Consider the following 26976-nt stretch of genomic DNA (forward strand, 5'->3'; position numbering starts at 1 on the left):
TAAGACACCCGGTCTATATTTATCGGGCGGAGCGACAGTGCCAACGTTCAAATTTCGCAAGCATATACCAATTTTTGTAAAAGACATACGAAATCAGTACGCTTGCACGAATGACTTACGCGGTGAAAGAATAACGTCGTGTAATAAATATCACACTCGCATAAATATAATTAGTACCTATATACAGTACTGTGTGCTTAGTACGTGTTTTTTAACGTTCTCCATGGCGTAAAAGTTAAAAAATGGAGTTAAAAAGCAAATCCGTATGGAGTTGGAACGTTTGCCTACGCTTGCCGCTAGGGGCGCTGTTCCAACTGCATACAAATTTGAGTCAACTTTTACGCTATCGAGAACGTTATGAAACTCGCACTAAGCACACTGGTGACAGGGTGTATTTGTGAGACGATCTGTGATGTGGATCGAAGGGACTACGTGAAGAGACAGCCGTTACATATAATTGAGACTTAGACATAGGTAGGATCAAGGTGATACAAAAGGGTGGTCACGACCCTCAGCAATGATGAATACGACGCAAGGAGGGAGGATTATGTCTCAAGGTTAATGATGGTATTCACGGTACGACATATGTGGGATCAGGTAACGACTTAACACCAAATGAACCATGACCTCATTTATCCGTCAATGAATTAAAAAAAAGCATTTTTATGATTTTATCTCGGTTAACTATTTCAGACTTTTGGAATATTTTATGGTTTTCTAAGCCCCGAACGACAAAAATCTAGTTCTTCAGTATGATCTTCTAACAGTGATCACGGTGCTTCCAAGAGCTTCAAAATATCCGGAATTCGCTTAATTTGAAAATTTTAGTAAGAACCCGTTAAATACTAACAATACATATTGCCGTGAAAGTTGAAAACAAATCCACGGAAAGACCAAAATGGTCAGATGTTTTTTATAATTTATTTGTCTGATATAGTATAAATCATCATTATTATCATTATTATCAACACGACTCGATTCTGTCCGATTGATTTACCTTAGCGGGTGTCGAAATCAATTCTATCAAAGTTTAAATATGTACGGAACACTCTATTGAAGCTGCTGATAGCGCTTGACAATTACTTTTTTATTAGGAAACCGGCCGGCAAAAGCAGCCTTCCGTCATTCGCATTCAGACAGGAAAGCATCATCGATGTGAATTAATGAAGTTGGAACACGAAGCGTCGTAGCGACGAGCATCGCAAGCGCAGTCACAAGACGTCAGTGCCGCCGCGCATTTCAGACGATATAGACGACTATCGCCCGTCGTAACTCCAACGGGGTCAATGACATCGATATCGATTATGTTACGGTTTTAATTGATTAAAATATAATCGATCATCACACGAGATTTTAAGGTGAAGCCGGATTAGTGTTTCGATGCAGGAAGTAGTTACATTTATGGACCATTTATTGTTTTATCGGTATAATTATATGGTATTTATTACAAATAAACTTTTTTGTTATCGATATTTTGATGCGTTCGAAGATTACAAAATAATTTAGAATTTCTTAGTATTACTTTTAATGCATTCAAAGGTATCAATTTAATCCGAAACCAAAAAATGATTTTGTCAAGAAAACTTTTCATTTTTTTAAATATTCTCTTGTAGTCATTTCAGGAGAGAAGTATTATTATTTATTTCTTTATTAGTATGTCTCTTCAGAATTTTATAATACAGTGCAGATCGCAAAACTTAAGTTGTTCGATTGTTATAGAGCGTGCGAACTCATACATATCTTGAAAATTAAAGAATTATCTTTTCATGCTCAACCGATTCAAATAAAATAAATTAAAATTAAGGTTAGTAAGCAAAAACAAGAAATTTTCTATCAAATAAATATTAATTCTACTGAAAATCAGGATAACATAATTTCATTCATCGGTTTTTGTCTTAAATAACATTTACTGACGATAAAAAAATAACCCCTAAATCGTTTTTTTTTTGTTGTTGATTAAAGCAACGTGAGATTAAATTGCCTAAATGTATTCTCTGTCAATATGTTTAAATCCATATGTGAATAAATCAATATGTGAAAAATAAATCCTAAATTGTGAATACTGATGTCAAATATAGACATAATCACTCAAAACAGAAAATTATACCTGGAACTGCATAAGCCTGAGTCGCCAAGGGCTGGACATATGGGACGATAAATTACCCAAAATTAGGCATTCCAAGATTGACAACGGCGCTATTTAAAAAAATACCTAAATATAAGATTGAAATTCGCACAAGAGTCGATGTGCATTTATTACTCGTACTAGTAGTATTTTTTTCTTATCTTAATACTATAATATATGGTTGATAACCTTTAAGTTGGTATTGTTATTTAATCGCTAATTGCAATGTATGCGATAAAAGAGCAACGCCTTGTTAACATAAGAAATTAATAATCATTTACTTGAGGGACTTTCTTTTTGAATTCGTATTAAAAATGTTTGAATTATATATTTTTTTTGATATCGTTTTTTGAGAAATCAACACAGTTCATACGTGTAAGTTTAAAAAAAAAGAATTTCCAGACTTTGTAGGCAGCGGCTTGGCTCTGCCCCTGGCATTGCTGAAGTCCATGGGCGACGGTAACCACTCATCATCAGGTGGGCCGTATGCTCGTCTGCCTCAAGGGCAATAAAAAAAAATTGCTTTCACAAACGATCTTATTGTTTGATGAGGAAAAGATTTGTCTAATCTTTTTAAAACTGTCAATGACATTGACAATAGCAGCTGCAACAAGCTACCAAACTTGAAGACTTTATGTTTTTATGGAAACATTAACCGGGTTGTATCTTTATTCGTCTGTGTACTTATTCGTGGTAGGGATGATCGATGTTAACATTGATTCAAAAATATCGATTAATATCAACGTCTGTAAATTTCGATACTCGATATTTGTATTTTTTGCGATACGGATTAATTCTAAAGCAGTTTAAAAAAAACAATAATACCCTATTATTGTTAGAAACAATCAGCATTATAGTATATTTGTATGTCTAACATCTAATGACACATTCAAAATTTATTTATAAAATCAATTGTTAATACGTGATACTCATTGTGATGTTGTATTTTTAAGTATTTAAATATATTTTTTGAGGCTATCGATGTTTTAGAGGACATAACGCAACACATATACAATCCTAAACATCGATGAAATTGACGATTATATATAATATAGATAAGCATCTAGGGCAAGAAAAGTATAAAAGAAATATGAACTTTTGAATAGATCCAGTGAATAACCGAAATCAGTTTTAGATTTAATTTAGCAACAGAATTAGATCGCATGCAAGACTTGAATTAGAGATGAAAATAACTTCAATCAAATAAAAAAAATAAAAAAATGTTTGCTTTATTAACAAAAAACCAAACTTTACAGTGCTCTTCAAAGTTGAAGCGCCTAGGTTTTTTATGGATCCTGCTCACGGCTTATTTGATGGTACATGATCACAAGAAGGCATAGGCGCCATAGATCACAAGGTGAATGTTTCACCCACCATGAAGTACAACCCACTTGAAGTGGGTCACTTCATGAACCTGATGGTAAGTGCTCACCGTCGCTTATGGAAGTCAGCAACGCCAGGGGCAGAGCCAAGCCGCTGCCTACCGTTTAATACCCTCCACAAGCCTCGTTTGAAGAAGGACATGTCACAGCCGTCGGGAAACACAACCAAAGTCCCTCCGCAGACCCAGAAAATGTTCTTCAAATTTGATTTGCGAAGTATGCCCAGAGGTAGATAGCGACTGGATCGCGCGACTGTCATTACTGACTTCCATGAGTAACGATACAAAGGGAATAAAAAAATACATAGCGGGCATTCCACAGACTTAAGACGCCTGTTAGACGCGCAGAGATCATAAATTAATAGGCCGTTTATCAAAAGTACTGGTATGCGATCACCGCCTTATATTGCAATACAATAGAGAATACTACCTCAGATCCAAGTTTGGGTGACACCATTCACGTTGTATTCGTAGGTTTTTGTTAAAATATCAGTAGCAGGTCTGTGAGCTCTTCTATCTAATTACAGTAAAAATTTGTACAAATGGCGTATGCAAAGCTCTTATCGCTTGTGGAATTTAAGCTATTTAAGTAGAGTAACTTACTGGTTTAAAGGAATTAGTATATCAGAGAAAGTGTGAAAATAGCCCCCGTGATTGACAAACTTAAAGAGCGGATGGTTAGCGTGGTATGGACATGTGATGCGTAGAAGAGAAATGCATGTGACTAGGAGATGTATGGAAATGGTAGTGCAAGGTAGGCGGAGAAGAAGTCGACCGAAGAAGACATGGATGGAGTGTGTGAATGACTATAGGAGAGAGAGAGGGGTGAGTGTTGAGATGAGCTGAGAGAAGAGAATGGAATAGAGTAATTCGCTGTGCCGACCCCACCCCACCTAGTGGGATAAGGTGGAGACAAAGAAGAAGAAAAAGTAGAGTACTGGTCTCGGTGCTCTTTTTTTTCCTACCTATGCTGATAGCCTTGAGAGGCTATTTCAGCTTCCCCCTTACGTGTGTAGGGGAGCTCACGGGGCTCAAACCGGAGTGTTATGAACACTGACCCTAGCGAAATCAGTGCTTCGCAGAATCTACCATCGGATCCGAAGCGCGATCCATTGAGAAGATCCGGCGAGAAACTCAGTGGGCTGGACTGAGCAATCAATAAAATACACCCAAATTTATTCGTAGAGGATGTTAATGTATGTAATGCGGTTTGAATAATGAGGTATTTAATGATGATTAGTAGACAGCGACTTAGATTTGCCCCTAGTATAAGTGTTTTTCAAGAGCAACTGTAACCAATTAACATCAGGTGGGTCATACGCTCATCTGCCTACAGCGGCAAAAACATGCCGTAAGTGAACTTAACAATCTGTTCCGCAAATAAATTAGGCAGAAAATAGATTTGCTCATAGTCAGCGGAATAATAGTTTACCTACAAAACGTAATATTTGAAATACAAATGGACGTTCAGATTGTAGATGTGATTTAAGTTGTGATCTAAATCGATCAGATTGTAGTTATGAATTAAGTTGTGATCTAAGTGATCTAAATCGTTTTCGTAGTGAATGCGAAATGTGCTAGAAACAAAACTTGTTTGTGTTTGATGAAAATGAGCTCAAAAATGCTGATGAGACTGTTGACGGTGATGGTGGTGGCGTCTCTCGTTCCTGCGATCCAAGCGAGGGCGCGGAGATACTCGAGAATGCAACCTAATGCTTTATCAAAGACAAGATGCGATCTGATGTGCTTTGACAGGGATAAGGAAACTAAAGGAACGGTGAGTTCAACAAATATTCTTATTGTTTACTCTTTATCAAAGACTCGACGCCATTTAAAAGTATTTTTCAAAATCGAAACTGAATACAAGTAAAATTGTATTGTTCTGAAGATTATTTGTGAGGTTTTATTCTATGAAAATAGTATTTTAATATTTTTTTTATCGACACTATTTTCGAATGATTCAACCACAGTAATTAGATATCTATCGGCCAAAAACAGAAGATTACAACAATCACTTGCTGAGAAAATTACCATAACTAAAATATTATGATATTTAACCAAGGCGATACAATACGTATAAATTAGTTTTATCAACCAATGGATATTCGAACCTTTACATGGGAAATTTATTTGAAGAAAATGTATTGTTTAATAAAAATAGAGGACCTGGTATGATAAATGAAAATAATCTAGAAATAACAATTATATATTCAAAATTAATTATAGAATGAATTTAGTTGAGAATTACCGTTTCTTACCTCACCTTTGAATTATTAATCAAACATTACTCAAACGATTTATTTATATTTGCTCTTTGTGAAAACCTTAAATGTGTTTTAGGGCAAACAGTTAAAGAACCGTCAATTAAAAACCAGTATTTCCGAATGCAATAAATATAACTGCCTTCATAAATTATTTAGGGCGAGGCTGCACGCACACATATTGATTTAATATTATCAGATCACGATACATTACTCATATATGAGTCGTCTATTATCAAAGCCGGCAATCTGACTTTTGAATAGTATTGGTAAATCAGAAAAACGAATTATTGACTTTGTATTCCATTGGCAGTCACAAAACTCTTCGGAACGACATCTTAGATAAATAACAGGTTAACTATTAACCTTTATTTAATGCAGGTTTTGAACCGTATTCTTTGAAGGAGACGATTATATTCAAATCAATCTGTATTGACATATCAATAACATTTTTTTGTCCAAATGCACAGATTGCCACCTTTGATAATAGACGACTCATATGATGTATTTTTTTATTATTTTAAAGATAAAAGACGATCAGTCTGGAAAATAGTCAATGGATAAAGAATAGATATTTTCTTGGTATGTAGGATGTAGGGTTGAATCTCAATGAAATATTGCTTTTATGTAGATTCATGTGTCTTTCTTTTGATTTTTTGAGTAAAGACTAAAACTATTTATGAATATCATGAATAAATCATATATTTATGATTTATTTAAATAACTTTTAAGCTAATATTGTTTTTATTTAAATGTAATAGAATCAATAAAAACTTGACTAGTTGGATCGACGAATGTTCGGCTGCTTCTAGTAGGTATTAGATTAATTTATTTTCTTTCAATATTAGCCGTTCAATTACATCAAGTTCTCATTAATTGTCGGACATGGAAAGTTTTCTCACGTTCCTCTTACGACAGAGAACATTGAACTCAATCGTGAACAGAATGTTCTCATGCTCAATTATTGAAGTGAGGAAGAAAATGTTATTTATGTGATTGTCTCAGAAGGGAATGTCTTTTGACTTGTTGTAGGTATGTAAGTTGTTAATTAATTTGACACTTAAATGGCTTAATGCGTTTAATTGTGCAAATATAAGTGGCTATGATAATTTTATGTACAAAATTACCGGACGAATAAAGACGTAATTAACAAATTTGGAGTGTTTCCGAAACCAAAGTCGAATCCAAAGCCTACCTTAATATGTATTAAAAAAAAACTACATTTTCCACAATCAGCTTTTTTTTTCTTGGCTTAGTTTGCATAACAACGGCGCCTGGGCCTGGAGGTGGCCCTAAACAAGTCGGAGGCTATGGTGTTTCATGGCCCCCGACGTGCGCCGGCGCCGGGATCACACATCGTGGTAAGTGGGACCCGGATAGCTGTCGAGTCCACCATGAAGTATCTGGGATTGGTGCTCGACAGCCGATGGGAATTCGGGCCCCACTTCCGGCGGCTGGTGCCCAAGCTGATGGGTGCAGCGGGCGCGCTTTCAACGTTGCTTCCCAATTTGGGGGGCCCGAGCGCCGCCTGTAGGCGGTTGTACGTGGGAATCGTGCGGTCCATGGCCCTGTATGGGGCCCCTGTGTGGGCGATGGACATGACGGCCAGCACACTCGCCATTCTGCGTAAGCCGCAGAGGGTGATGGCCGTCAGAGTCATCCGCGGGTACCGCACGATTTCCTACGAGGCGGCTTGCGTCCTGGCCGGATCCCCGCCATGGGACCTAGAGGCGAAAGTACTCGCGTCATTATATCGATGGCGCGAGGAAGAGCGGGCACGGGGCTCGAGGCTGGTTCAGCGGCAGATCGCGCTGCGCCGAGAGGAGCTCCGTCTGGCCTTGGTGGCGGAATGGCGGCAAAGGCTTCTGCGCCCTACCGCCGGCCTCGCAACCGTCGAGGCGATCCGGCCAGTACTCGACGACTGGCTCGGGAGAAGGCACGGATCCCTGTCGTTTAGGGTGACACAGGTGCTGTCGGGGCACGGTTGCTTCGGCAAGTACCTGTGCCGCATAGACAGGGAGCCGGACGCTCGGTGCCACCACTGCGTCCACTGCGGGGAGGACACGGCGCAACACACGCTCGCCGAGTGTGTAGCTTGGGAGGAGCAGCGCCGTGTCCTCACAAATGAAGTAGGAAGCGATCTGTCGCTGCCGGCCGTAGTGCGGAGGATGGTCGGCAGCGCAGAGTCGTGGAACGCGGTGGTGTCCTTCTGCGAGGACGTGATGTCGCAGAAGGAAACTGCAGAACGGGAGAGGGAGATCTCGACTCCCTTTCCCGGCCGCAGAAGGCGCACCGGGCGTAGGACAAGGGCGGACAACGCTCTTTTCCGCCCCCCATGAATGGGTCCAGGGGCGAGGGACTTGGGAAAGCCCTCGCCCCCTATTCGATGGACCTGAGACGGAGGGGCATGCGGGTGTCGGCGCGTGCCTCTGAGGCGATGCACGGAGTAGCTGAACGCCTCACTACTCCGTGCAGGAGACGAGGCCTGGATAGACCGGGCCAGCACTGGTGTGGGGCTGCGGAAGAATTTGGATTCCCGCGGCCCTGCGCGCACGTGTGGGTGGACACCGGGGTGGTTTTAGCCGGTAGGAGTCCGGCACGCCCCTTCGCTTTTCCCCAGGCGGAGGTAGTCCATGAGGATTTCCCCCCGAAAAAAAAAAAAAAAAAAAAGTTTGCATAACAAAATGTTCTAAAGCCCATATGACTTTGCGACCAAAATAGAAAGGTTGGTAGTATTGATCCGTGCGAGCTCATAGCAACACCACAACTAATAGTGCAAATCGATAAATGTTACTATTTAATTCGATTTTATTTCACCATGTCATTCCTTCGTGCACCAATTTTACTGCAACCTTCAGCCAGATAGTTGGACATGAAAAATTACATGTTTCTCATTGATATGTTAAAAAAAACGCCATTGTGATTTCTGTAATTACATTTGCAATGGTTCATTCCTTAAAATGGACCCCGCGCGAAACTAATTGGTGACCCTTGATCTATAAGAACAAGCCAAAAAAAAAAAACATAATAAACTTCAAACTGTTAATGTTAATAGCAACAAGGCCTATACAGAAAATCGAGATAAAGACGGCTTAAAAAAACAAGTCGTAATAACAATGATCACGATTCAACAATCGCTTCGAACGAAACAACGAAACAAGTAACAAAATAGTATGGCTAATGAATGCAACGAAACAATATCAAGACGGTTACAAAATTTAAAATGTCGTTCTTAAACTGGGAATTCCTTCGGAACGGCCCCGGAAGATATTTTATGGACCGCAAAAGCGTTTTATGAAGCTTGAAAGTTACGTTGACAAAAGACAATCGTTACCGATCGTATCTGCTGCGACTGTCGAGTTAACGAGCTGAATCCTTGAACCGAAGTTGTAGTCGACAGGAGTCTTGTTTGGATTTTTTACTTGCTCTTAATTTGAGACCACAGAATAAGGACGTGCGCGAATGTTTCAAAACGTTCATTTTTAACGGGCGGTTTTAAATTTGAGAACAACAAAACATTAAGTTCATATTGAAATATCTAATGCATTTTTGCCTTATCCCCAGTTTCCAAAAATACTTAATTTTGTGTCAAGACTTTTACGATCCTTTCCCATAATTGTTATCAAAACGCACTCTAACGATATGAAAAATGTGGATTATTTTTCAATAGAAATTTTAATCGCTCATGCTGGTTGTGTGGTGTGGTCCTAGGACCCTACAATAAATAGCACAACCCATCTTCTCTCGTGGATGTCTTAACAAGCGAATTTAATGAGGCGGAATTTATTGAGGAATAAGCAGTGGTGTTTTCTTTAATATTATACCAGCGTGAAGAATTTGCGGATGGAGTACTTTAAGCCCACACGGGTAGTGACCACCATTCTGCCTATTTGTAATTTCATTCATTCCTCAAACATTCCTTCCACAGATTTAAGTTAAAATAAAGTAAGCACACTTAAAAATTTCTCCTCAACTGATATTTTATATTAAAAAATATTTATATTAATAAATTGCTTAGAACGAATTTCATGACTAAAACTTTAGTGACTTAGAAAATAAAGAAGATATTTTTTAGTCATAAAAACGAATAGACTTGTTTGCTTATCAGATGACCTAAGGTCAGTAGCATTGGTCTGTTTTGTTTCACTGTCTTGTTTCATGTTGTGTAGGTTCCAAGTATGCTCTTCAACTAAAACAATTAACTACAAAGTTATAATTATATGACCAACCACATACCAACAGATAAGAGTTACGGAGGCCTATAATTTTATGCCATAAAAAAATATTGTTTATTAATGTACTAACTTGTTTAGCTCTCGAGTATTTTCGGGTTTAAAGGTTAGTAAGTAGTATTGAAATTCAAAATAATGAGAACGTTCGCTATTAGATAGAAACAATTTTACAAAACACTTTTTGGTTGATCCTATTAAAACCCTGTATGTAGCCTTTATGCGTCATAATTAAATTATACAATGGACCCGCAGAATAAAGGGTTGTACTAGAAACCCTTTGGCCGCTTCAATCCTCGGGCTTGACGTGCCATGTGTGCTCACTTTTTATAATTAAGTTCTATTATCAATTTAAATACAGTCTGCTGTTTCAATATATGTTTTTATGAATCACCTCTGACAAAAATTCCCTCTTGGAGTGAAACGGCTATCGAACCTCATAAAAACGACAAGGCAAATACATCTGAAACATCAGAAACTATTCCGAGACACCAAGTTATTATTTATTTTGAAAGTTAATAAACTTTAAGCTGCAAAGCATGATTGCTATGCAGAGAAGTTCTGAAAACCAAAACATTTTATTTTCTTTCTCCTTACTATTTGCCTAATATTGAGAGATGACCACGTCTTGTTATAATCTAACAGCGGTGTCGACTTTGAGTTCTCTCTTTGTCTCCACCTTATCCCACTAGGAGGGGTAGGCACAGCGAATTATTCTATTCCATTCTCTTCTATCAGCCGTCACCACAACACTCACTCCTTTCTTTTCCATATCGTCATTCCCACACTCCATCCATTTCCATACATCTCCTAGTCACATGCATCTTCTCTCTACGCATCACATGTCCATACCACGCTAACCGTCAGCTCCTTAATTTGTCAATCACCGGGGCTACTTTCACACTTCCTTTGATAAGCACATTCCTTACCTTGTCCTTGTCGACTTTGAGTTACATGTATGTAAATCTTCAGCGGTCTTGACCCTGAGATAAATGTATTCTTAATGAATGGGGGACTTTGCCCTTTTATTTAAAAGCATTGATTAAATGAAGAGTTTATCTTTAATGTTTATATATTGAAATGAAATGCTTACACTTGTCTCGGATGTAGTAACTATATATATTTCCAGTTTCATTTTTATTTTTTTATTGCTTAGCTGTGTGGACGAGCTCACAGCCCACCTGATGTTAAGTGGTTACTGGAGCCCATAGACATCTACAACGTAAATGCGCCACACACCTTGAGATATAGTTCTAAGGTCTCAGTATAGTCACAACGGCTGCCCCACCCTTCAAACCGAAACGCATTACTGCTTCACGGCAGAAATAGGCGGGGCGGTGGTACCTACCCGTGCGAACTCACAAGAGGTCCTACCACCAGTAATTACGCAAATTATAATTTTGCGGGTTTCATTTTTATTACACGATGTTATTCCTTCACCGTGGAAGTCAAACGTGAATATTTGTTGAGTACGTATCTCATTAGAAAAATTGGTACCCGCCTGCGGGATTCGAACACCGGTGCATCGCTTCAACACGAATGCACCGGACGTCTTATCCGTTAGGCCACGACGACCACATAAGATGTCTCGAGATGTCTCGGATGTAGTATATTCGAAATATAGGAGATTAAAATCCTCTTTAAATTGACGCGAGTGTCGAACGTAAAATCTAAAGCATAATACCATGTCGAATATTATGACTTAAAAGGTTTCCCTAATAGTCATATTTATTTTAGGAACTTTAACTTTAATACAACTAATCATTCCCATGAGAAAAGAAAACAGAAACTTTCAACAATAAAAAAAATTGAAATATGAACATCCATTGTTCTATAGAATTTAGAAATACAAAAACGTTATGCTCAAAGCAATGAGTCACGTAAGTTCAAAGAAAACCTGAAGGAGTACTTAATGATAAGATGCTAATCGTGTTTTACTAATTAAGCAGAAAAATTCACTTGAACGGAATTTTACATAATGAATGAATCTCTTCATACGAATTGTGCGCTGTTCACGAAAATTAAAATTTGGTTATATTTATGTTTATTTATAAATAGTTCAAAAAAGTCTGAAATTAGTACTGAGTTTATATCTATAATTTTTCGACTTCACTGATTTCGTGGTATTTATTTTTTTTAGAAGTAAATTCACTGTCTCTCTTATAGTAAGTAGGTGTAGTTGCCTCACAAAACATGATATAAAATTTAGCTTGGACGAACGTGTGCTTATCATTTTTTTTACGTATATTATTGAACAGGTCTATGGCCCGCTTGGAATTAAGTGGTCACCGGAGATTTTTAATTAGTAAAAATATAATATACAAAATGAAACTGATTAATGATTTTTAGCCGAATTTAGAACACCGGTTTCATCTAAATTGTTATAATTTAGGAGCGTTTAAAATAGTCGTTTTTTTCGCCACAGTGTCGTTCCCAATGTCGGAATCAAGAGCACAAGCCGGGAACATGCCCCGTCTCCGACACGCCGAAGTGGGAAGCCGCATGCGTGCAGGCCTGCAACTCCGACTCCCAATGCGACGGCACACAGAGGTGCTGTCACCACGGATGCGGTTCTACTTGCAGTGAACCTTTAGACTTGTTGACTTTACCAGGTTAGTTCCATCAACAGAACATAGTATTGAGGTACGGATGTGCAATTCCGACTTCTTCAAACTAAAGCACTCACGTCCATGGTAATTAGGGATACTTTATCTTTCTATCAATCAAATCAAATCAACAAAATTTTATTCATCATAAATGAATGTACATACTTGTTGAACGTCAAAAAGAACTGCCGCCAATTCACAAAACTCCGTTCTGAGAAGAACAGGCAAGAAACTCAGCGGGCATGTTTTATTTTTTTAAATATTAGACTCTTTTTTTTAAATATAATATATATAAATAAATATAGCCAGTAACCGTGTCTGTGCCAGTAACCGACAAAGTGGAGCTAGGTGCCAGTGGGCGAATCCATTAAATTAGTTCTTTTTTTTTATTGCCCTTGTAGGCAGACCGGCATACAGCCTACCTGATGGTGAATGGTTACCGTCGCCCAAGGACCTCAGCAATGGCAGGGGCAGAGCCAAGCCGCTGCTTACCACTAAACCAAAATGCTTCTAATAATGCTTCTACCAAAGCATGGCACCAAAAGAAGCTTTCGTATAAGTTCATCGTAATGTCACATCAAAAAACTTTGTTGCAATAGGTAGCAACGGGACACAGCTCAGCTGCACCGGCACAGCTTGTCCATCAAGTACATTAAAGAAAACCTTCAGACTGGGTTCAGTAATGTATTTATTCCAACAATCACTCCAGGTCTTCCAGCCGTTCCTACAATGGAAGAACCAAAGGAGAAGCGACGAGCCGTCGTTTTGCGCTGGTCAGACGGCGTAGGAGACACAGCAAGGGCTGTTCCAGGACGAGTCCTTTACCTGCTTGAGGAACAACATCATTTGGGCCCTAAATACGAGCAGTCTAGGCTTGGCGATTGGAATCTCATGTTACGTACTAACAGGTTCGTATACATTCGCATCACATCAACGTTTTTAATATCTAGTTTGAAGAAAGATATGTCATCGCATCTAGGAAGACCGTGAAGAGGAGCATTTCATATAGAAAACTGGTGGTAGGATAGGATAGGACTCTTGTGAGTCCGCGCGGGTAGGTACCACCACCCTGCCTATTTCTGCCGTGAAGCAGTAATGCGTTTCAGTTTGAGGGTGGAGCAAGCGTTGTAACTATACTGAGACCTTAGAACTTATATCTCAAGGTGGGTGGCGCATTTTCATTGTAGATGTCTATGGGCTCCAGTAACCACTTAACACCAGGTGGGTTGTGAGCTCCACGCATCTAAGCAATAAAAAAAAATACATATATGAATTCTGCTCCAATGGTGGATGGCGCTAATAAAAAGAAGACCATCTCAAACAATTCCTTTGAGTGCTTCCCTCCCAAGGCACATAGTACTTAATGTGGTTCAAAATAAACATAAAAGGACTAATGAGAAAAAAACCAATACTGCAATAACAAGCCTCAGCTAATTTGAAATTATCATTCTTATCTAGGGTATTTCATAGCGAGGTATGTAAGTAGAAATTGCTCCACTTTAGCACTTAGATATGTGTTGAAAACTAACCTGCGTATGCAGTGTTGTAAGTGATAAACAAACTTTATATTTAGATATGGTTTTCCTCAAAGTTTTCATGCTTGCATAATTAGAAAGATTAATAGTTATTAGTGTTGTTATTCAATAGCTAATTGATATTTTTGGTAGTAGTGGAAAAATTGTGTGGCTTATTATTAGGAATTTTAAGAACATGTATTTCAGAAGAAATACCTACATAAAGACCATTTTAAAAAACACTTTATACTTTTTTTACTAGTGACTTATTACATTGGGTTATGTAGCCTATCCTATTTTTAAACGGTTTTATTTCCGTCCAGCGTCTTAGTTTATAAAGAGAATCTCATGTTTCAACATGTGATTAGTAAATACGAGCAGTTTTTGATAAAGAAGCTTCAAGGTTCAGAGGAATGATGCAAAAGATCTCTAGTGAGATTACAGGGGATTGCGAACTGGGAGTTGGCTTGGAAAATAAAACGACAGTTGCAGAGACCGCATTAGTTTATTTAATAAATTAAAATTGTACATTGTTATCCGGATGCGTTAGCAACTGTTACATTTGTCACGTTACCGCGAGCATTGTTGGCACTTTGCCGATACTCTGCCAAATCCGCTTACAGTTAATTAAGAATTCAGTAGTGCACCTGTATTATTATTAGATATTTTTATTGCTTAGGAACGAGCTCACCGCCCACCTGGTATGAAGTGGTTCCTGGAGCCCATAAATATCTACAACGTAAATGCGCTACCCACCTTGAGATATCAATTCTAAGATCTCAGTATAGTTACAACGGCTGCCCCACCCTTCAAGCCGAAACGCATTACTAATACATTTAAGAAATAGAAAAGGTATTTGTAAGAAATAAGTCTGTTATTATTTTGTTGCATTCAGCCTGGTCACTGCTTATGGGATGTACGACTATAACTATTTTAATTATACACCATTGATGATACAAAATTATTCACCCTCCTATCGAGAGATAATATGATAAAAATCAATACCTGAAATCCAAATAGAACTTTCATTAATTAAAGTTCATGAACTTATTACTCAAGTTTAGCTGGAGGTTTGTCAGATTCGCCACTTGGAAATTCAGTTACAAACTATGTCAACGATTGAAGGCGAACTACATAAACTTCTAATTCTATTACTTAGTCCTATGAAAATCTGCATGAAGCATACTCGTATAAAACTATTTCTAGCCGGCCTAATGGAATATTTGCTTTTTTTTTTTCCTACTTAAACTGAGAGCCTTGAGAAGCTATTTCAGCGTAACCTTAACTAGTAGGTGAGCTCACGGGGCGCAAACCTGACGACGTTGCTAGCACGAACCCTAGCAAGAGCCGTGCTTCGCAGAATCTACTACCGGATCGGAAACGCGACCCACTGAGAAGATAAGGCGAGAAACTCAGTGGGCTGTGTGAGGGTTAATTTACTCGTCGAACCCGTCGCTTGCGACGAACGATGACCGATGCTTGAGGTACCTAAAAGCACTGTTAGTGGATCGGGAGGATCCGAAATGACGTTATTGGGGCGACGTCGACTGCTTTCCATGAATATTTGCATTCTAAGTGGATAGCGTGTGTTCATAAAGCATTGTGTGTGGTAGGCAGCTAAGGGATCTTACAGTGATGTCATCTTTCTTTTTCTCCACCTTATCCCACTAGGTCGTCGTGGCCTAAAGGATAAGACGTCCGGTGCATTCGTATATAGCGATGCAACGGTGTTCGAATCCCGCAGGCGGGTACCAATTTTTCTAATGAAATACGTACTCAACAAATGTTCACCATTGACTTCCACGGTGAAGGAATAACATCGTGCAATAAAAATAAAAACCCGCAAAATTATAATTTGCGTAATTACTGGTGGTAGGACCTCTTGTGAGTCCGCACGGGTAGGTACCACCGCCCTGTCTATTTCTGCCGTGAAGCAGTAATGCGTTTCGGTTTGAAGGGTGGGGCAGCCGTTGTAACTATACTGAGACCTTACAACTTATATCTCAAGGTGGGTGGCGCATTTACGTTGTAGATGTCTATGGGCTCCAGTAACCACTTAACACCAGGTGGGCTGTGAGCTCGTCCACACATCTAAGCAATAAAAAAAAAAAAAAAAAAAAAAAGGTGGGGTCGGCACAGCTAATTTTCCTCTTTCATTCTCTTCTATCAGCCGACATCTCAACACTCACTCCTCTCTCTCTCTCATATCGTCATTCAGACACTCCATCCATTTCTTCTTCGGCCGACCTCTTCTCCCTGTACCTTACAGTGATGTCATCATAGAATTATTTAGATTATACTGCAATTCGAATATTGGGGCAGCTATTAATTACATATAATAAAAACTCATTCTACGATGAAATAATAACATGAGCGCAATTACTTGTGCTAAAGCTTATTGTGGACCTACATATGGGGGCACTAGCATTCTGGATATTGCTTCAATGTTATCGATACATAGAAGCAATATCCAGAATCAGGTATTTACCTCATGTTCATTTGGATTGTAGTTTTTTTTTTTCATTTGATGGATTTCCCCAGGACAGGTGGGCGACCAAAGGCTCAGCCAAGAGGATTGTATAATAGTAATGACTCGCTGCCAGATACAGCAATTAAATGATAAAAAAGCCGTGTTATTCTCGACATAAACACGTTAACTTGTAGAAAATACTTCATAGATTAGTTATACGCCGACCTTCGTTAATTCTTTTGTCGGATTAGACACGTAGACGTCGGCTCACGGTTTGATGTTAAACGGATACAAAGGGTCTTAGATCACAAAGTGAATGCTGCCGTATTGAGATAGGAGGTGGAAATAATAATATATTATGTTCATCATATACCTACCGTAGACCAAAAGGTATCAATGTTAAATGGCAGAAATACGCAGGATAGTGATAGCTAGCCGTGTAGGTTGACAATAGATTTTAGAGATTTTTTCCTTACCTATACGCTCGGACGGGCTCAATCTTAGAAAATGTGCTAACGCTAGCCCTAAAAATATTTTAGGGAGGAGAGGATGCTCTCACTGTGTCTTAAAGTGGTTGCGTAAGACTTTTAAGACATTGTCATTCAATGCTAAGTACGGGTAGAGTAGATCGCGGGTAGGTATCACCCCGCCTGTTTCTGTCGTGAAGCGTTTCGGTTTGAAGGGCGGGGTGGTTGTTGTAACTATACTGAGACTTTAGAACTTATATCTCAAGGTGGGTGGCGCATTTACGTTGTAGATGTCTATGGGCTCCGGTTACCACTAAGCACCAGGTGGGCTATAAGCTCGTCCATCCATCAAAAAAAATATCTCATTAATATTCTGGGATTATCTCATTAATTATCATTACTGTTAATATTTACAGGACAAAGGTTTCGCTGAGGAATCTGTTGAAACCAGGTCGCTGGTATCGGTTCCGTGTTGCTGCTATTAGCGCAGCTGGTACACGAGGGTTCTCCGATCCCAGTCCTCCATTTACACCACGTCGTGGACCCCGTCCTCCTCCTATGCCGAAGAAATTGAGAGTTCGACCACTGAGAATGGATAACGGTAGTCATAAAATGTTTTTAGAATTCCTAATTTTCTGATTGACTCGGTGGTGCAGCGGTTAGCACCCCTGACTGTCACGCTGAGGGTCGTGAGTTTTATTCCCACATCGGGCAAACAGTCGTGCTATGAACAGGTTTGTTTTCTCTTTGTCTGGTTAATATTATCTATGTATGTGTATTTCATGAACTTATTAAGATAAAGTTATTTGTTAAGGAAATTTATTAATATATTCCTTTTAATACTGTACAAACTATTATATGTATGTATGTATGTATGTATATGTATATCTGATTGTATATATACATTTTTGCGTATGTATTCGTAACTTAATATAAATTTCATTGCACCTATCACTATTTACTCTGCACTACCTTTGGTTGACTGGTAGAGAATGCCTTAGGCATTAAGTCTGCAAATGTTAATTTTACATGAAGTGTAATAAATAAATAAATAAAAATAAATACCTTTATCAGTCTCTGGGGCCCATAACACAGGGAATCCTAAATAGTGACATATTCTACGTAAGGGCTACGAGAAAACTAGAACAGTTTTGTAACAATTATGCTATTTAGGTACTTAAAGTCTATATAATAATATATAAAAATGAATTGCCGTTCATTAGTCCCGCTAAAACTCGAGAACGGCTGGACCGATTTGGCGAATTTTGTTCTTGAATTATTTGTGGAAGTCCAGAAAAGGTTTAAAAGGTAGATAAATAAGAAAATGCTCGGAATTAAATAAAAATAATAATTTTATTTTTCCTTTGATGTGTCCCCCGTCGGATGGATTCCTTTTGTTTGTTTTAAGTTTATTTTATACAAAAGTTTAGGTCATTTATTTATAGATTGAGGCACTACGAAGTCTGCCGGGTCAGCTAGTATTTTATAATTTTTCTACAGTCATTATTTAGGTATGAACATATTATTATCTGTTTCCGCGTAACATTCGCACCACGTTGTAGCTTTTGAACCCTAAAGCGAAATACTAACTAGTTGTCGGGAATAGTTAATTACAAATGATTACATGATATACGTTTTTCATATAACAAGCTATTATTTTCCTTGAAGACTTCCAGTAAAATTATAAGAATTAACAGAAATACTGCCAATCAAATTTGATGCATCGTGGAGGCCATAATCAATGCATTCCGGCCTAATTATAGAACGAAGATTAGCTACGTCCGTTCTTGGAACTACTTCGCCTTCAATGGATATTATGTTTTTTGGATTGGAAGCAAAATTCATCGATTTGTTTAGTAAAGGTTCTTGATTTGAAAACGCGAACAGACACTGTTCGTTGCTAAGCAAAATCATACCTTTTACAATTTAATGAAATGTCATAGTTATTACTATAGTGGTGGTAGGGCCTCTTCTGAGACCGCACGGGTAGGTACCACTACCCCGCCTATTTCTGCCGTAAAGCAGTAATGCGTTTCGGCCTGAAGGGTGGGGCAACCGTTGTAACTATACTGAGACCTTAGAACTTATATCTCAAGGTGGGTGGCGCATTTACGTCATAGATGTCTATGGGCTCCAGTAACCATTTAACACCGGGTGGGCTGTGAGCTCGTCCAACTATCGAAGCAATAATAAAAAAAGTTTTTTTTTTAATAAAATCTGATTTTGTTTTTTGTTGTAATCTGCTTTTTTTGTTGTAGTAAATTTAAGCAATTTGTTGTTCAGGAACGATGACAGTAAGACTTGAATGGAAGGAGCCTCGTTCTGATCTGCCAGTGATGCGCTACAAGGTATTCTGGAGTAGACGAGTACGAGGATTGGGTGGAGAGCTAGATTCCGTTCTTGTCAATCATCAGACTGTTTCAAAGGTTTGGAATTATAAAATGATTCGTGTAATTCTCATAGCAAAAAAAAGAACATTGTCGAAAAAATGATTATTCTAATATCTTTTTAAAATTGGATTGGTCGTTATCACGATCCTGAGATCGTATAGGTGGTAAATACCGATCTATAATGTAGATTGGTGACCGCAAAATTGGTTATGATTACTGTTTTCTATTCGGTTATTATATTTTTAACGGCTATTAAAAAAGAGCGCAATTATATTTAAAATTCATTTTACACAAAAACTCCTTCACTTCATAAGAATAAATTCGAATCGGACTATTTTTTTTTGGTATGTATTTTAATCGTATTACTATTGTAGTCATGTTATAGTCAGTTAATGTTAAGTGAAAACAGCATTAGAAAGTTTTTTTCAATTTAGTATTGATCAAGTGTCCGTTACATAAAACTAAAAACAATCAAAATGGATCTAGTAGATTTTGCTACATACGCCCCTAATGGCAGACCTCTTATCACATTATTTATAATGAAGTAATGGTAACAGATCAAAGCGATCAGATCCCCGCATCTTCTGTTAAATAATTTAATTACATGTGTCATGACAGCAATATAAAATTGTAGCAATATACCTAGTCAGGTCATAAATTCTGTCACATGTTTAATGTAAAATAATTGAAACAAGTTTATTCATTATGCAACCATTCATATACCAAAATGAACTTAACAAAACATAGATTCTTATGACACTAAAGTTTATTCAAAATGACCTCCGTGATTTTGAATACAGGCCTTCAATCTGCGCGGCCAGTCGTCTATCGCAGCACGAACGAGGTCCATCTCAATATCGGCGGCTGCCTTAATCAACTATGTCTTGAGTGACTCCAACTTGGGATGAGGCTTTGAGCACGCCTTTTCCTCCATGTGTTGCCATATCTTGTAATCTAACGGATTCAAATCTGGACTGGAGGAGGGCCAGTCTTCGTGCCGGATGAAGTCGATTTCACGCGCCGCCAGCCAGTCTTGTGTGCTCTTCGCTCTATGAGCTGGCGCCGAAGCTTGTTGGAATACCCAGTGCCTGTTATTGAACATGGTATGAGAAACAGGTTCCACAAGGTTCGTCAGGACTGTATTTTGATACACAACTGCATTCGTTTTTACACCTTTCTCACAAAAATGTACCTCTGTTAAGCCTCAATAAGAAACTCCCAACCATACCATGAGCGAGGATGGAAAATGACCTCGTTGGACACGCGGAATGCGGTTGCTCGCTGCTTCACTACTGTGTGCGTACACCTTATCATTTTGTTTGTTGTAGCTCTCTTCTACGGTAAAAAATTTTTCATCCGAAAAAAGAATTTCCCGATATTTTTTTCCCGCGTACCGCTTCAACAAAGCGCGGCATTTCTTCAGTCTCAGGTCCATTAGACGAGCATTCAAACGATGTCCTGTTTTTCTTCGATATGCCCGAAGCCCTAAGTCTTCATTTAACACCCTTTTCACCGTGGTTCTGCTTAACACCATCTGAAGGGCCAACAGTTTCTGCTTACGTTTGGGATTTCTTTGAATTCGCGCCTTCACAGCTTTTATCACTGCTGGAGTCCTAACAGACCGAGGACGACCACTTCTTGACCTGTCATCTACACTAGAGTCTTCATTGTATCGTTTGATGGTACGATAAACGAATCTTTTGGTTATATTCAAAATTTTCAGTATGTTAAAAATTTTAATTGGCGCGTAACCGCAACGATGCAACGCAATTACTGCAACACGGTCTTCTTTAAGCGTCCACTCCATATTTAAAAATGAGTGAAATTCTAAATGTATACTATTTTTATTTTCATGAACAATTTGAAATTCGAGTTCAATAAACTTTTTTGTGGCCAGTATTCTAAAAGAAAAGTTTTTACTGTGTGACAATACTTATGACCTGACTAGGTATACAGTAAAAATAGGTCTTACGTCTCATCATGATTTGGCCAAAATAATTGCACTAATAATAGTATTTATGTTGGTAGTCCGGTAGGATTGGCTTTTAAATTTAATAAAACTGAAGATTGATTCCAGGATCAAAACCACATCGAAATAAAAGATTTACAACCGAATTCTATGTACTTTTTGCAAGTTCAAACGATCAGTCAATTTGGTTTGGGTAAATTGAGAAGCGATAAGGCATCTGTATTTTACAACACGACTGGTTCTGTAGGAAATGGTGAGTGTGAAAGAAATGTTGTTAGCTATCGTATGCTAGCTATCTTATCTAGATTTTTAAGTCGATGTCTCTTCCTCGCTGTCCACTACGAATAAGTCAACAGAACAGTAATTTTCTGTACCATATTCTCGTCGAACTCGTCGTACCTATTTCTGCCGTGAAGCAGTAATGCGTTTCGGTTTGAAGGGCGGGGCAGCCGTTGTAACTATACTGAGACCTTAGAACTTATATCTCAAAGTGGGTGGCGCATTTTTGTTGTAGACGTCTATGGGGTCTTTAAAAAAAAAAATTAGGAAGAGTACATATCTAACCTAGCCCATAGCCACAACCCACTGAGTTTCTCGCCGGATCCTATCAGTGGGTCGCTATTCCAAGCCGGTGGTAGTAGCGAAGCAATGGTCTTGCTAGGGCTAGTGTCAGCAAGTTCTCCATGTTGAAATGTGCCGCAACAAAACAGGTTGTGAATTACTACAATAAATATCTCTTCTGCTCGTATTATCAAAATGCGTGTATAAAAAAAATCCTCCAATCCTAGCTAGTGATTGGTTTGAATTCTAGGTGTCTCTAGAAAGCTCGAGAGTACATATTTATGGTTGCTTATATACTCCAGAGTACTTACTCGTATACTTGATGACATCATAATCGACTTTGATCTTTTTTCTCTTTTTGTCTCAGATTCTGTACCAGAATCTTTAGTCAGACGTGACAAATATATAAAGGGTTTGAAGTTGAATAAAATTGTTTGGAACAATCAAAGACTGAAAGCGAGAATTTCATGGGAATCGGTGCCTAGTGGAAACAATGGCGGAAGGTCACAAGAAAGGTAACTATATGAAATATCAACGAAAGCCTGATATTTTTAGATACGGGATCGAATTCTGAAAAGAGTATTGTACGATTGTGGGTGGGCCTTTTTTTGCCCTTGTAGACAGAGGAACATACGGCCCACCTGATGGTGAGTGGTTACCGTCGCCCATGAACCTCAGCAATGCCAGGGGCAGAGCCAATTTTAAATTTCGGGCCAGGTGACGAACCTCCTATGAGGTTCCCTCGTCTACGGGGGCGCGCGGGATACCTATGTGGGACTCGATGGTTGAAGATAGTAGAAGCCAAGGCCGTGAATGTTAATATTATAGTACGATCCACTAAGAATTAATCAACTGAAACCAATGTTTCATATTATGCAACTGATTTTCTCCCATGCTATGGGTTGGTTAACTGCATGTTTTTTTATTGGTCTCAATGTCTGACGGGCGATGACCCCTGCCTCCGATAGTGAATGATCAGCGTCCCTGATGGATATCAGCGATCTTGTCTACCATTAATAGTAGCCAAGGTAATCTGCCAATAGACCTATAAGGCAATCATATTACGATAAGTAAGACGCATCATCGATTATATGTTGATTGTTGTTAACAAATAACTCTTCAATTACATACTTTCAAACTATAACCATTCTTATATATTACTTCTTATAATCATTCTTCAAATATCTTTGTTTGCTAAGAGCGACAAACATACCAACGCTTTCATAATTCGATCCCACAAAATGCCTTTAAGTAATAAAGCCTATTTACATTCATTTTTATTGTGTTGAGTATTTTTCCCAGTTACGTATGTTTTATGATTGGGATTAGTAATATAATATTTTGATAAAGCGATTAGGAATTACAGTGTCAAAAACCCCCACATAAAGTACTAAGCGTACTAAGATAAGTACATACACGTTGCAACAATTCATATTGGTATATAATCTATGACTAGGTACTTTATTAATATCCGCAAAAATACTCTGAAAGCAACTTAACATAAAGTTACCTTTATTTCGGTAATACGGTACATAAACATGATTATTTCAATAATAAATTGAAAGCATTTGAAACAGTCGAGCACACTTATCTAAAAAACGCGACTGGGAAATTTTTCAGTCGCGTTTTCAGTTAACGATATCAAATGAAATCGCGTCTTTACTTTACGCGATTTAAGTTTTTTATGTGATCGATTCAGACCTAGTTCGCAGATTATGATTATGCCTACACAGCCTGCTTATTTTTAAACTTAATCGAAGGTCATTTATGCCAATTAATGTTTTAATTACTTCTTTCAGATATTACGTCCATTGGAAAACTATAAAATGCAATAAAACAGATAAACCCATGAAAGACTTAGCGGCGACCACAGCGGTAATTATTGATTTTCCAAATCTTATTCTATTATAATTCAAAAAGTGCTCGGTGCTCACATTACGAATAAAATGAACATAGCAACAAATGGAAAGGCGGTGGGAAGACAAGCAATGTTGCCGTAGAGTTAAAATTCCCAAACTTAAGACCTAATTTTCTAAACTGAATCCAAAATAATTCACCTCTACCAGTAAATTTAAAAGCATAAATGGGACCTTTAAGAATTAGTATGTCTTCCTACTCATATAAAATAACTGTGCAGTCTGTTTTGTTAATAGCTTCGTTTTTTTCATATCTCTTGTTTATAAGTGTATTAAAATGTGTTAATTTTGTAAAACACACTATATACAATACTGTATATAGTGTGTTTTACAAAATTAACACATGTTTAATTACATACGTAAAGTAAGGTTCCTTCGAAATAAGGGTAAGGTCCTTGGAAATACCTATTTTGTACAGTGCAAGTGTGCGTAGATTTGAAGGTACAAACAACACAAAAAATCTACAAACAAATATTAGCAAAAACAAAATACTAATTTTACTTTATCGGATAGGTTGACCTCCTGGCAGAGCCTGTGCTTGCCCACCCGTACTGATAAAATTGAAAAGGCCTTCGCACCATTGATCCCTCACTCCCCAAAAAAATATAGGTTTGTCAAAATAGTAAAACATACAGCTATATAATGTATTCTGAAATTTCAGCAATCTACGTTTGAACTCTATGAATTGGATTACCACTGCAGCTATAAAGTAAATGTGAACAGATCCTGGAAGAATAAAATACCAGAATCAGAGCTCGTTATAACAATTCCTGGATGTCAGTATTTTAAAAGAAAAGTTAATGTTACAGCCATAACGTGTGACTCGTAATTTCAAATTTCGTTTTTTTATTATAATAGTAACATTTATAAGATGTATTAATAGTACTAATTCTACTTAATAACTTTGACATTAAATGTATAGATATCATAGACAAGTTATTTTGAAACTTAGATATATTTAAATTGAGTAAAATTGCAACAAAATGAGATTAAGACTGTTTTCGTAACTAACCAAGTAAATAAATGTATACGGAATCATTATTATAAAAAGACTTAATTCTAGAATTTAATTTGTTTTATTTATTACAATATGGAATAATAAAATTGCAAAACAGAAATGATTCTTTACTTATTTTTCATCTCAAAGGATAGGTAATTGATAAGAAGTGAAAATATTATTCACTTGTTCTATTTATATATATATATATATATATATATATTTTTTTTTTTTATTGCCTTTGTAGGCAGACGAGCATACGGCCCACCTGATGGTAAGTGGTCACCGTCGCTCATGGACGTCAGCAATGCCAGGGGCAGAGCCAAGCCGCTGCCTACCATAAAGAACTCTCCGCAAGCCTCGTTTGAAGAAGGACATGTCATAGCGCTCGGAAAACACCGTGGAGGGGAGCTCATTCCAAAGCCGGATGGTACGTGGCAAAAAAGATCTTTGGAAACGCACTGTCAATGAACGCAGCGGTTCCAGATAATATGGATGAACTCTGCTCCGATGGCGGGAGGTGCGATGATAAAAAGGAGATGAGGGAATCATCTCGAATAATTCCTCAGAGCATTCCCCATGGACCATGCGGTATAAAACACAGAGAGAACCGAAGTCCCTCCGTAGACCCAGAGGTTCCAAGCGATCCGCGAGAGCAGGACTATCGACCATCCGAACAGCCCGTTTCTGTATGGAGTCAAATGGAAGTAGCTGGTATTTGGGAGCCCCGGCCCAGAGGTGAGAGCAGTACTCCACGCGAGGTCGGACCTGCGCTTTATAAAGCGCAAGTCTCTGTCCAGGCGTGAAATACCGCTTCGCTCTGTTGAGAACTCCCAACATTTTAGAGGCCAATTTGGCTTTACCTTCCAAATGACTCCGAAACTGGACATCGCTCGAAATATCGACCCCCAGAATCCCGATACTCGCGGAAAGCTGCAGGGCTACTCCTTGAAAGTCCGGCGCCATGACAAAAGGGTCCTTCTTCGCAGTGAACGCGCAAACCTGTGTCTTCAATGGGTTGAACTGAACTGAATTCAGTTCACCCCACTTGGAGACCCGCCCCAGAGAGTTCTCCACTTCAGACACAAGTTTTAATCGCCTCTCGTGTACAACGCTTCGAGAGAGACTCTGATGGCCGATATATCGCGCATCCCCCGTGCCGTCATCCGCATAGCAATGCATGCCATCAATAGATAGCATGTCATTGATATGCAGTATGAAAAGCGTGGGGGAGAGCACCGCACCTTGTGGAACACCAGCGTTGATGGTCATGGTATCAGAGCAGTCACCGTCTACAACGACAGTGATGCTCCGCCCATCCAAAAAGCTAGCGATCCACTTGCAGAGTCCCTCAGGGATCCCGTATGCTGGAAGCTTCGATAGAAGTGCCCTATGCCAGACCCTGTCGAAGGCCTTCGCGATGTCAAGGCTCACAGCGAGAGCCTCGCCCTTGCTTTCCAAGGCTTCAGCCCATTTATGTGTGAGGTATACAAGAAGATCGCCAGCTGAGCGACCGTGACGGAAACCGTACTGCCGGTCACTGATCAGCTGGCGATCCTCAAGATACTTAAGAAGTTGGATGTTTATGATTCGCTCCATCACCTTGGAAAGCAAGGAAGTTATCGCGATAGGTCTGTAATTCGAGGGATCCGACCGGTCACCCTTCTTGGGGATAGGGTGGACATAAGCAGTCTTCCATGAAGACGGAACCCTGTTGGTATTGTACGAGAGGCGATATAGACGCGTTAGCGCGGGTGTCAATTCAGGGGCGCATGTTTTTAGAACCACTGCGGGGATGCAATCTGGCCCACTCGACTTATGGACATCAAGAAGCCGAAGCTCCTGCCTGACCGCACGCTGTGTGATGCGAATCTCAGGCATGGAGCTGTCACACCGGGAGATGATAGGCGGCGTGGCTCCTCCGTCATCCAAAGTCGAGTATGAGGCAAAGAGCTTGACCAGAAGGTCAGCCTTCTCCTTCGCACTATGAGCCAGACTGTCATTGGACTTACGCAGTGGTGGAAGGCTAGACCTGCAGAAGTTACCTTCTGCAGCCTTAGCTAGCGACCAGAAAGCACGGCTCCCAGAGG

General features: G+C 38.9%; 1 protein-coding gene across 7 annotated transcripts; it reads left to right on the forward strand.

Moving 5' to 3' along the window:
• Positions 1-1204: 1204 nt before the first annotated feature.
• On the forward strand, positions 1205-25007 carry Kal1 (anosmin-1 Kallmann syndrome 1). 7 transcript variants are annotated; one of them, XM_089728389.1, is made up of 10 exons: positions 1205-1358; positions 4896-5283; positions 12422-12608; positions 13312-13510; positions 17470-17654; positions 19337-19479; positions 21521-21665; positions 22341-22488; positions 23773-23848; positions 24551-25007. In XM_089728389.1, exons 2-10 carry the CDS (start codon positions 5110-5112, stop codon positions 24716-24718), a joined length of 1425 nt encoding a protein of 474 aa, XP_089584515.1. In that variant the 5' UTR covers positions 1205-1358; positions 4896-5109; the 3' UTR covers positions 24719-25007. The 7 variants fall into 7 exon arrangements, with proteins under 7 accessions (XP_089584515.1, XP_089584512.1, XP_089584513.1 ...); XM_089728386.1 differs by having other exon boundaries at positions 1208-1437; XM_089728387.1 differs by having other exon boundaries at positions 1208-1437; positions 5069-5283.
• The last annotated feature ends 1969 nt before the right edge of the window (positions 25008-26976 follow it).

This window comes from Bombyx mandarina, chromosome 06, assembly GCF_030267445.1.
Source record: "Bombyx mandarina strain Sakado chromosome 06, ASM3026744v2".
NCBI lineage: Eukaryota > Metazoa > Arthropoda > Insecta > Lepidoptera > Bombycidae > Bombyx > Bombyx mandarina.

What these genes read in the sequence shown, in the direction of transcription:
- Kal1 (XM_028187648.2), top strand. An exon ending in CTCATGTTACGTACTAACAG is followed by an intron (nt 13,511 to 17,469) that starts GTTCGTATACAT and finishes TAATATTTACAG; the next exon opens with GACAAAGGTTTCGCTGAGGA. An exon ending in ATCATCAGACTGTTTCAAAG is followed by an intron (nt 19,480 to 21,520) that starts GTTTGGAATTAT and finishes GATTGATTCCAG; the next exon opens with GATCAAAACCACATCGAAAT.